Source organism: Salvelinus alpinus, chromosome 26, assembly GCF_045679555.1.
Source record: "Salvelinus alpinus chromosome 26, SLU_Salpinus.1, whole genome shotgun sequence".
NCBI lineage: Eukaryota > Metazoa > Chordata > Actinopteri > Salmoniformes > Salmonidae > Salvelinus > Salvelinus alpinus.
This window is the reverse complement of record NC_092111.1, coordinates 28,775,199-28,787,662: the sequence shown is the minus strand read 5'-3', so window position 1 is coordinate 28,787,662 and position 12,464 is coordinate 28,775,199. Positions and strand designations below refer to the sequence as shown.

At 42.4% G+C, this 12,464-nt stretch overlaps 1 protein-coding gene across 7 annotated transcripts in view; it reads right to left on the bottom strand.

Moving 5' to 3' along the window:
• The window catches only part of LOC139555089 (collagen alpha-1(XVI) chain-like), a 123,662-nt gene that overhangs the window by 6,001 nt on the left and 105,197 nt on the right, over positions 1-12,464 (bottom strand). For all 7 annotated transcript variants that reach the window (XM_071368568.1, XM_071368569.1, XM_071368563.1 and 4 more), the window contains 15 exons: positions 10,666-10,710; positions 8,586-8,639; positions 8,448-8,501; positions 8,299-8,352; positions 8,042-8,086; positions 7,438-7,491; positions 7,143-7,178; positions 6,935-6,997; positions 6,577-6,648; positions 6,413-6,466; positions 6,240-6,284; positions 735-779; positions 503-556; positions 275-328; positions 107-157 (listed from right to left, as the gene is read on the bottom strand). In XM_071368568.1, the coding sequence (XP_071224669.1) occupies positions 107-157; positions 275-328; positions 503-556; positions 735-779; positions 6,240-6,284; positions 6,413-6,466; positions 6,577-6,648; positions 6,935-6,997; positions 7,143-7,178; positions 7,438-7,491; positions 8,042-8,086; positions 8,299-8,352; positions 8,448-8,501; positions 8,586-8,639; positions 10,666-10,710 (780 nt within the window). The remainder of the gene's footprint in view (positions 1-106; positions 158-274; positions 329-502; positions 557-734; positions 780-6,239; positions 6,285-6,412; positions 6,467-6,576; positions 6,649-6,934; positions 6,998-7,142; positions 7,179-7,437; positions 7,492-8,041; positions 8,087-8,298; positions 8,353-8,447; positions 8,502-8,585; positions 8,640-10,665; positions 10,711-12,464) is intronic.

Here is a 12,464-nt window from a genome sequence, read left to right as displayed (position 1 = left end):
TTAATCATGCAGATAATCCAGGATTGGATGCAGATGACACATGGTTTGATAACCGTTCCTTCTACATTAGAAAATACATATTGATGATGATAATATTTCTTCTCACCACTCCTGCTGGGCCTGCCGGTCCTGGGGGCCCCGCTGCTCCTGCAGAACCCTACCAAAAAAACATAACCTGGTAGCTACATTTTCACACACACAAACCTTATTAACAGACACAGTCTATACAACCACATAAACCAAGAGTCATATAGGTGAAAGGTCATGTACTCACAAGCTGTCCTGTGGGACCGGGTCGACCCTGAGGCCCTGGGGCTCCGGCGTCACCCTGACAAAGTTAAAGGTCGTTTCAATGAGACTCAACACACAGTCATAATTCATTGGCCCATAATGACAACATCATCATTGGTTTTATTTACCACTCATTCATTTCATATGAACATCATTCAAACATCAAACAACATGAATTGAGCAGGTGCATGAAACGTTTGGTTTGACTCACTTCAAGTCCTGGTCTACCAGCTGTCCCCGGTGGGCCTACAGGTCCAGCATCACCCTGAAGAGAGGAGGAAGAGAGAAATGGAGAGCATGGGGGAAAAGTGGGGTGAGGGAGTACCCAGCATCCACAACAACAGGCTAATAATCTGTATTGGTGTACTGTACGGTAGCAGACATCAAACAGACACACTGAAGAGAGTAGGGTGTGTGTGTGTGTGTGTGTGTGGTTGACTCACCTTCTGTCCAGGGAAGCCAACATGTCCATGCTTCCCTTTGAAACCCTGAGAGCAGATAGATCAACAATAAACACAACATACATCAAATCAAATCAAATCAAATTGGATTAGTTATAAGCGATGAATACAACTGGTGTAGACCTTGAAATGCTTACTTACAAGCCCCTAACCAACAATGCAGTTTAAAAAATACAAATAAGAATAAGAAATAAAAGTAACAAGTAATTAAAGAGCAGCAGTAAAATAACAATAGTGATATACAGGGGGTACCTGTACAGAGTCAATGTGCGGGGGCACCGGTTAGTTGAGGTAATATGTACATGTAGGTAGAGTTAATAAAGTGACTACGCATAGATAATAACAGAGAGTAGCAGCAGCATAAAAGAGGGGGGCAATGCAAATAGTCTGGGTAGCCATTTGACTAGATGTTCAGGAGTCTTATGGCTTGGGGGTAGAAGCTGTTTGGAAGCCTCATGGACCTAGACTTGGTGCTCCGGGTACCGCGTGCCATGCAGTAGCAGAGAGAACAGTCTATGACTAGGGTGGCTGGAGTCTTCGACAATTTTTAGGGCCTTCCTCTAGATCACAGCTTTCAACACAACACACATCACATCTCACACACAGCTTTCAGTTTACATACACTTAGGTTGGAGTCATTAAAACTCGTTCTTCAATCACTCCACACATTTCTTGTTAACAAACTATAGTTTTGGCAAGTCGGTTAGGACATCTACCCTGTGCATGACACAAGTAATTTATCCAACAATTGTTTACAGACAGATTTTTCCACTTATAATTCACTGTATCACAATTCCAGTGGGTCAGAAGTTTACATACACTAAGTTGACTGTGCCTTTAAACAGCTTGGAAATTCCAGAAAAGGATGTCATGGCTTTAGAAAAATTTGAGTCAATTGGAGGTGTACCTGTGGATGTATTTCAAGGTCTACCTTCAAACTCAGTGCCTCTTTCCTTGACATCATGGGAAAAGAAATCAGTCAAGACCTCAGAAAAAATATTGAAGACCTCCACAAGTCTGGTTCATCCTTGGGAGCAATTTCCAAACGCCTGAAGGTACCACATTCATCTGTACAAACAATAGTACGCAAGTATAAACACCATGGGACCATGCAGCCGTCACACCGCTCAGGAAGGAGACGCGTTCTGTCTCCTAGAGATGAACGTACTTTGGTGCGAAAAGTGCAAATCAATCCCAGAACAACAGCAAAGGACCTTGTGAAGATGCTGAAGGAAACAGGTAAAAACGTATCTATATCCACAGTAAAACGAGTCCTTTATTGACATAACCTGATAGGCCGCTCAGCAAGGAAGACGCCACTGCTCCAAAACCGCCATAAAAAGCCAGACTATGGTTTGCAACTGCACATGGGGACAAAGATCGTACTTTTTGGAGAAATGTTCTCTGGTCTGATGAAAAAAAAATAGAACTGTTTGGCCATAATGTCCATCGTTATGTTTGGAGGAAAAAGGTGGAGGCCTGCAAGCCGAAGAACACCATCCTAACAGTGAAGCATGGGGGTGGCAGCATCATGTTGTGGGGTGCTTTGCTGCAGGAGGGACTGGTGCACTTCACAAAATAGATGGCATCATGAGGTAGGAAAATTATGTAGATATATTGAAGCAAGATCTCAAGACATCAGTCAGGAAGTTAACTTCTTTGGGGTAGGGGGAGTATTTTCACGTCCGGATGAAAAAAAAAGAGTAAACTGCCTGCTACTCAGGCCCAGATCCTAGGATATGCATATTATTAGTAGATTTGGATAGAAAACACTTTGAAGTTTATAAAACTGTTTGAATGATGTCTGTGAGTATAACAGAACTCATATGGCAGGCAAAAACCTGAGAAAAAATCCAACCAGGAAGTGGGAAATCTGAGGTTTGTAGGTGTTCAACTCTTTGCTTATCCAAGATACAGTGGAAATGGGGTCATGTTGCACTTCCTAAGGCTTCCACTAGATGTCAACACTATATAGAACCTTGTTTGATGCTTCTCCTGTGAAGTGGGGGCGAATGGGAGGAGATTGAGTAAGGTCTCTCCCAGAGTGCCACGAGCTGACCATGCGCTGACCATGCGCGTTCATGTGAGAGTTAGCTGCGTTCCATCGCATTTCTGAAGACAAAGGAATTCTCCGGTTGGAACATTATTGAAGATTTATGTTAAAAACATCCTAAAGATTGATTCTATACATCGTTTGACATGTTTCAAAAAGACTGTAATGGAACCTTTTGGACCGTACTTTCCGCTGGACTTGCACGCGCGTCTTGAGTTTAGATTGTGTACTGAACGCGCGAACAACAAGGAGGAATTTGGACATAAATGATGGACATTATCGAACAAAACAAAAATTTATTGTGGAACTGGGATTCCTGGGAGTGCATTCTGATGAAGATCATCAAAGGTAAGGGAATATTTATAATACTATTTCTGACTTATCAACATGGCGGATATCTCTTTGGGTTGATTTGTCGTTTTAGCGCCATACTCAGATTATTGCATGGTTTGCTTTTTCCGTAAAGTTTTTTTGAAATCTGACACAGCGGTTGCATTAAGGAGAAGTGGATCTAAAATTCAATGTGTAACACTTGTATTTTCATCAACATTTATGATGACTATTTCTGTAAATTGATGTGGCTCTCTGCAAAATCACCGGATGTTTTGGAACTACTGAACATAACGCGCCAATGTAAACTGAGATTTTTGGATATAAATATGATCTTTACCGAACAAAACATACATGTATTGTGTAACATGAAGTCCTATGAGTGTCATCTGATTCATTTTATCTATATTTCTGCTTTTTGTGACTCCTCTCTTTGGCTGGAAAAATGGCTGTGTTTTTCTTTGAATAGGCACTCACCTAACATAATCGTTTGGTTTGCTTTCGTCGTAAAGCCTATTTGAAATCGGACACTGTGGCTGGATTTACAACAAGTGTATCTTTAAAATGGTGTAAAATACATGTATGTTTGAGAAATTTTAATGATGGGATTTCTGTTGTTTTGAATTTGGCGCCCTGCAGTTTCACTGGCTGTTGACGAGGTGAGACGCTACCGTCCCACATACCCTAGAGAAGTTAAAGCTTGGTCGCAAATGGGTCTTCCAAATGGACAATGACCCCAAGCATACTTCCAAAGTTGTAGCAAAATGGCTTAAGGACAACAAAGTCAAGGTATTGGAGTGGCCATCACAAAACCCTGACCTGAATCCTATAGAAAAATTGTGGGCAGAACTGAAAAAGCGTGTGCAAGCAAGGAGGCCTACAAACCTGACTCAGTTACACCAGCTCTGTCAGGAGGAATGGTCAAAACTCACCCAACTTATTATGGGATGCTTGTGGAAGGCTACCCGAACGTTTGACCCAAGTTAAACAATTTAAAGGCAATGCTACCAAATACTAATTGAGTGTATGTAAACTTCTGACCCACTGGGAATGTGATAAAAAAAAAAAAAGCTGAAATAAATTATTCTCTCTACTTCTATTCTGACATTTCACGTTCTTAATTCTTGGGACTATAGGGGGTGCTGTTCCGCATTAGCATATTTGGGTCTCCAAATTAAACTGCCTCGTGCTAAATTCTTGATCGTACAATATGCATATTATTGTTATTATTGGATAGAAAACACTTTCTAGTTTCTATAGAAGTTGGAATTTTGTCTCTGAGTGGTACAGAACAATATCTACAGCACTTTTCATGACAGGGGTCAGATTTCAGAAATTTTTACCCCTGATCTGGAGTCTGTTTTTAAGGCGACAGTGAATGCTATGAAGAAACCGACACTGCCTACGTCTTCCTCTGGGTGTCTGTACGTCATCACGTTTTGAATGGAATCGATTGCACAATCACAGACATTATAAAAGAACAAAATGTATAGGGACCTCCCTTTCTCGTCGCGCGCCTGAAGCGTGAAGGACATCGGACTTGCCTCATTCCAAATCGTTGTCTAACCAGCAATATTTCTCCGGTCATGTTTTCAGTCGTTATAGTTGTTAAAAACATCATAATGTAGTTAATTTGAACCGTTTTATAGCAATTTATATCCGTTTAGTGCGATTCTGAGGAATTTATTTGTCGTGCACTTTTTAGCTTTGGAAACGTTTCGGGGTGTCGGTCGTTGGTGGTGGACATTTCGAAGGACAGAGGACATCTATCGACCAAAAGACGTTTATAACATAGAAAGGATACATTGCCCAAGAATCTGATGGAAGAACAGCTCAAAGTAAGCAATATTTAATATGATAAATCGTTGTTCTGTCGAAATATTTTAAACGCATATTTCGCCATTTTGTTTGGTATAGCTTCACTTGGCGAACCCTGTATTGAAAAGTAAGGATAATTTTAAAAATGTAAATCAGCGGTTGCATTAAGAACTAATTTGTCTTTCGATTCCTGTCAACCCTGTATTTTTTAGTCAAGTATATGATTAGCTTTCGATTAAACTAGATCACTCTGAAAGCTGACGTTCCTCATTTTGAGGCTTGAGTTGTGACTATTTCCATTGTATAACCACGGTTTTGTATGGCTAAATATGCACCTTTTCGAACAAACTGTATATGTATGTTGTAAAATGATGTTACAGGAGTGTCATCGGAAGAATTCTGAGAAGGTTAGTGAAAAAATTAATATATTTTGGCGGTGATTACGTTATAGCGCTCTTTGGCTGGAATCGATGCTCTGGTAACGTTTTCACATGTGGTATGCTAACTTATCGATTTATTGTGTTTTCGCTGTAAAACGCTTAGAAAATCTGAAATATTGTCTGGAATCACAAGATCTGGGTCTTTCCATTGCTATGCTTTGTCTATTCTTATGAAATGTTTTATTAAGAGTAAATTGGTCATACACGTTGCTCTCTATAGTAATTCTAGTCGTCTTGTGATGGTAGGTGCAATTGTAAACTGTGATTTCTACCTGAAATATGCACTTTTTTCTAACAAAACCTATCCTGTACCATAAATATGTTATCAGACTGTCATCTGATGTTTTTTTTTTATAGGTTATTGGCTATCAATATCTTAGTTTAGCCGAATTGGTGATAGCACCTGAAGGAGTAAGAAACTGATGGAGTTAGAAAAGTGGTGTATTTTGCTAACGTGTTTAGCTAATAGATTTACATATTTTGTCTTCCCTGTAAAACATTTAAAAAATCTGAAATGGTGGCTTTATTCACAAGATGTGTATCTTTCATCTGGTGTCTTGGACTTGTGATTTAATGATATTTAGATGCTACTATCTACTTGTGAAGCTATGCTAGCTATGCTAATCAGTGTGTGGGGGGATGGGGGGTGATCCCGGACCCGGGGTAGAGGCTCGTTAGAGGTTAAAATAAAGTGGTGATCCTAACTAACCTAAGACACAGAATTTTTACAGGGATTAAATGTGAGGAATTGTGAAAAACTGAGTTTAAATCTATTTGGCTAAGGTGTATGTAAACTTCTGACTTCAACTGTATGTAGGGGTCATGTAAAGGTGAAAGGGCACTCACCGGGATTCCTCTGGGTCCTACTGTCCCTGGAATCCCTGGCTCACCCTGAGAGAGAGAGAGAGAGACAGAGATAAAAGAGAGGAAGGGGGAGGTGGGACAGAGAGGGGAGGTCAATTCAAGTCATCCTACTTAACTACTTACATCGACTAACAATAATATCTACTACCTCTTACCCTCATTCCTGGTTTCCCATCTTTACCGTCCAATCCCTCAAATCCAGGAGGTCCCTTTGGGGCACACACACACACGCAGAGAGGGAAGAGAATTCTTTAAACTCATCGTTCGTGAAAAAAAATGTTTTGCACTATATCTTGTGATAATGCACAGACACACTCACCTGCAAGCCAGGAGACCCAGAAGAACCTGGAGGTCCAGACGAGCCCTGCGGACCTTGTGCTCCATCATTACCCTGAGAGAGAGAGAGAGAGAGAGAGAGAGAGAGAGAGAGAGAGAGAGAGAGAGAGAGAGAGAGAGAGAGAGAGAGAGAGAGAGAGAGAGAGAGAGAGCGAGAGAGAGAGAGAGAGAGAGAGAGAGAGAGAGAGAGAGAGAGAGAGAGAGAGAGAGAGAGAGAGAGAGAGAGAGAGAGAGAGAGAGAGAGAACATTAGAGACATTAGAGACATTACCAGTATCCTCACTATTAAGTAGAAACAGATATAGGAAACAGAACAAAACGTAGTATGATAAGTTGCTCTACCTTGTCAGCCTTGGGTCCAGGTGGTCCTTCTCTTCCTTGTTTCCCAGGGGGACCAGGGGGGCCCTACAAAGTTCAAATGTACCTTACAGTCATCATCATTGTTAGTTGACCACACAACAGTTGACCACAACCTTCCTCCAGTTGCTATGGTCACATGCCAATAGATATTTAACTAACTGAGTCATAAAGTAGACTTGACTCTACTCACCGGTGTACCTGGGAATCCTGGTTGCCCTTGGGAGCCCTAAAAAGGTGGAGGGATCACATCAGTATGTGTGTGTGTGTGTGTGTGTGTGTGTGTGTGTGTGTGTGTGTGTGTGTGTGTGTGTGTGTGTGTGTGTGTGTGTGTGTGTGTGTGTGTGTGTGTGTGTGTGTGTGTGTGTGTGTGTGTGTGTGTGTGTGTGTGTGCGTACGTGTGTGTGCATGTGTGTGAGTGTTGAGTCTGTTTTTTGAACACAGCATTTGAAACGTATATTTGAAATGCATATTGCATTGTACTATACCTGATTTCCCTTCGGTCCATCGGAACCTGCCAGTCCAGCCTCTCCTTTGGGTCCCTTTGGACCAACAGACAGCAATATTTTAACATGGACAGAGACTCGAACCAAAACCTTGAAAGCAGAACATTCTCAAGAGGACATGAAGTCATGAAGATCAGGGATATGGATGAGGTTATGCGTAAGACATAAGGATGTGGGGATAAAGAGGGTGAGGGATGAGTTTATGGATGATACGTTATAGGGACGAGGGATAAATATGTGGGGATGAGGTTACGGATGATAAGTTATAGGGATGAGGAATAAAGGGGATAAGGGGATTAGGTTATGGATGATAGGTTATACAGTAGGGGCGAGGGATAAAGGGGATGGGGTTACAGATGATAAGTTATAGGGGCGAGGGATAAATGGTATGAGTTTATGGATGATAAGTAATAGGGGCGAGGGATAAAGGGGATGAGGTTATGGATGATAAATTATAGGGGTGAGGGATAAAGGGGATGAGGTTATGGATGATAAATTATAGGGGTGAGGGATAAAGGGGTTGAGGTTATGGATGATAAGTTATAGGTGCGAGGGATAACGGGGATGAGGGGATGAGGTTACGGACCGCTACTCCAGCCTTTCCCTGGTATCCTGGGTTGCCTGGTGGACCCTGTAGGAAAGAGGACTGGGTTAGGACACTATCTCACATTCACTGTAGTAATAAAATAGAACCCAACAAACGCATAGTTATCTACTCACTATCTGACATGTCAACTGCTACAGATATTCTGTTAAATCACCATAGGTTTCTTAGACTATCCAAATGAAGTGAAACCCCCATCACATGCAGAGTGTTTAACGACTGTGTTTGTTCATGTTTACCGATTCTCCGATCGTTCCCGCACCGCCTGGTGTCCCTCTCTCGCCCTTCAGGCCCTGTCAATCAATCAGTCAGTCAGTCAATCAATATGTTCAATATGTTCTTTAATATTCATATAAATGTGATGAAACAGGAAGTTGATGTATCTTACAGGAAGCCCAGGTGGTCCCATAGAACCTGGGTATCCATTAGTCCCTGGAGGGCCCTGAGAGACACCATAAAGATGCATAAATAATGTATCTAATCAAACTTGATCTAACATGTATCGATGAGGGTAGCCATGACTCACCGTTTCACCCTTCACACCTGGTGGTCCTGCTGTTCCTCTCTCACCCTGCTGACCCTGGAGAGGAGAGAGGATGGACGGAAAGAGGGAGAGAGGTGATGAGGGAGAAAGGTGAGGAGAGGAGGGATGGAGCGAGGGAGAGGTGAGGAGAGGAGCGAGGGAGAGGCGAGAGGTGAAGAGGGAGGACAGAAGATTAGAGAGGGAGAGAGGAGAGAGGAGAGGGAAGGAAAGATGACGAGAGGGAACAAAGACAGAAGTGGAGAAATGAGAAAAGAAACAGAAGAGATCATAAAAGAAAGGCGATTTGAGGACTATAAGTTTAGAATGAGAGCTATCTGTGTCATCGCCATCATCTCAGCAATGTAGTTACATATCCCCATATTCCCTGGGAGAGGAGAAGTAGAACACTAAATTAAATCTCTATTCAGACTTACAAACACTGCAGAGGTAGAAAGCATTACCCTGGCCTACACACACACACACACACACACACACACACACACACACACACACACACACACACACACACACACACACACACACACACACACACACACACACACACACACACACACACACACACACACACACACACACACACACACACACACACACACACACACACACACACACACACACACACACACACACACACACACACACACACACAATCCAAGGACAAGACCAGCCAATACAGTATGAGGGAGACAGTGAAGTCTTCTTTCCATTTCCAATGTTCCACTGAGAACTTCTAAATGTGACTTTATCTCTTGTTCTGTGACCTGCTGCTCTCTCTATGAGGATTCAATGCAGGCGATGTAGTTCCATGACCGTGACCAAACCATACTGACACCCTCAGTCAGCAACCCTCTCCCCAAACCAGCCAGAGGACTCATTCATTACGGATTGTATTGATTTTCATAATGCAGTCAATGTATTTCAGACGACGGCTCTCTGCATTGCTCTCTTCTCTAGCTATCCTTCTTCTCTCTCACTTTCTGTCCCCATTTCTATCTTCCTTACCCCTCTCTGTCTCCATATCTGTTCTCTCTCTCTCCCCTCTAATATACAAGGCTACTGACAGCGTAAAGCTATTCAAATCCCTGTTATAGATTCAGTTCAATGTCTTACCAATGTAGCTGAGTTTCATTACGATGAAAAATGTTTCTCAGCTGCTACTATTCAATCAGAGAAAATAATACAAAACGGAGTGCGGAAGAGACGCACACACACACACACACACACACACACACACACACACACACACACACACACACACACACACACACACACACACACACACACACACACACACACACACACACACACACACACACACACACACACACACACACACACACACACACACACACACACACACCACACACATACACACACACACACACACACACACAGACCACACACACACACACACACACACACACACACACACACACACACACACACACCTGGAATTAACGCCGCTTAACGTTTCAAAATGGATTCCATGCTGGGCTCGCACCGTTCAACCATTACTGACTTCCATTCGCTAAAACAATGGAATGATATAAGGGGGGTTGGCGTGTTCACTGCATGGCACTACCACTCTCCATCACTTAGACAGGGGAAATAATTGAACAACTGGTGAGACAATAGAATGGTTTCCTCATCTGAAATAACTTTCATTAAAGAGCTGTAGAGATGGAGATGGCAGAGCCAAATCACTATGAGCACCCCCTCCTGCTGATTTAAAGAGATCCAACACTCGCGCACAGTGTTGATAGAGTTTCAAATGATGCAATTATCCTTGAAATAGAAGACAGCTGTGTGTGCTGACAATCTACACTGACGATGGCCTGAGGCCGAAATGTTTGTGTTTTGTTTTCACCTTCCATTTATGTACTGATTTTTTGGGGCACCAAGATGTTCTAAACACTTTTATTTGATTTTTCCGATTTGGATTTATTCCTTTTCAGAACAGTTCTCCATCTCTTCCAGTTTCAGAGCAGAAGAAAGATATGGAGAGACAGACACAAACACACACAGTATAGTATAGTACAGTATATAAATGTAGTAAACTCACAGTAAGTCCAGATGAGCCTTGAGGACCAGGAAAACCAGGAGGACCCTGTAGAGAAACAGGCAATGAGAGGGGCAACTAAAACAACTGTTCTAAGCTCAGCATTGTAAACAGCAACACTGACCCTTAGCCTGTTACGGTACTACTCCAATCGGCTGAAGGGATACTCATGGATATGGTGGAAATTGGCTGTATAGACAAGTTGGCTGACAACTTCACCAAAATGCTAAGCGTGCATCGATGAGGTGGTGTTAGGTTTCTGAGCGGTCAGATAGCTTGCCACAATGACAAGAAGCTGCCGTGTGGGGAATCGTAGGGCTCGTTGTATCTTCTTATTAATACTATGCCTTTTTGTTTTGACTGATGTCACGTCTATGCTAATATGGCTAAAATTCACTAGCTAGCTAACCAACAACTGTAACAATGTATTTGAGAGACAACAAGTTCAAATTTGTGCAAATCTATGTATGTTTTCAATAAACATTTGGAGACTAAATATAGTTTACATGTTGTCAACAATCTAAGCCAACTCTGTCTGTTTAGCCCCATAGTTGCGCAACACATCTATCTCTACTCTCCCCCCTTCTCCAAAACTGTGCACACTTCCTGTTATTGATTTAAAAGCATTGGATTGATGTAATCATTGGCTGGAGGGAGTTTCCACAATTGGTAAATCCACGATGGGAAGTGCAAACTTTGAGAGAAGGGTGGATATTTGGGAAGCAGCCTAATTGAATTCAAGGCCTATGTAGTTCTAGAACCTACCACTAGAGTGGTCTATGACCTCACGTTTCAAGTATCAACATGAAGATGCTTTACTCTGCATGATCCTTCACTGATGAAGCTTTATAAGAAACACAGGCCACGTAAACACTATGGCCATGGTCCAACACTAGAAAAACAGGCCACGTAAACACTATGGCCATGGTCCAACACTAGAAACACAGGCCACGTAAACACTATGGCCATGGTCCAACACTAGAAACACAGGCCACGTAAACACTATGGCCATGGTCCAACACTAGAAACACAGGCCACGTAAACACTATGGCCATGGTCCAACACTAGAAACACAGACCACGTAAACACTATGGCCATGGTCCAACACTAGAAACACAGGCCACGTAAACACTATGGCCATGGTCCAACACTAGAAACACAGGCCACGTAAACACTATGGCCATGGTCCAACACTAGAAACACAGGCCACGTAAACACTATGGCCATGGTCCAACACTAGAAACACAGGCCACGTAAACACTATGGCCATGGTCCAACACTAGAAACACAGGCCACGTAAACACTATGGCCATGGTCCAACACTAGAAACACAGCCTTCCAGGAAGTATGCACTGATCTAACACAGTGGGATAGGTGAAAGCAAGGCGGCAAATAGGCTACATAGTATTGTTCAGTTCGGTGATTCCTTCCAAGAAAATGAAGAAAGACACATTTTCAAGTAGTTGAACATGGCCCAAAACATGACATGGAATAAGTACTAGTGACAGAAATGTAGCCTTTAGGTAGTGTACATGCAGCACAGAAAGAGAGGTGCTTCACAAATAGACTTTGCCATTCCAGTGTAACAGTCACTCTATAAACAGAAGAACATCTGTGGGCAATTAAAATGAGTAAAGCACAAAGTCAGTAGGAGAGCCATTAGAGGAAGAAGAAACCAGTCAAGACAGAACAAGAGCTCAGAAAGTCTGCTCTGCGACAGGAGTTTTTCCTGATCTAGTATAGTATGGTTAGGTAAAACTCCTGCCTCTAGCTATGATAGACACCCCAGTTCTCCTTACAGA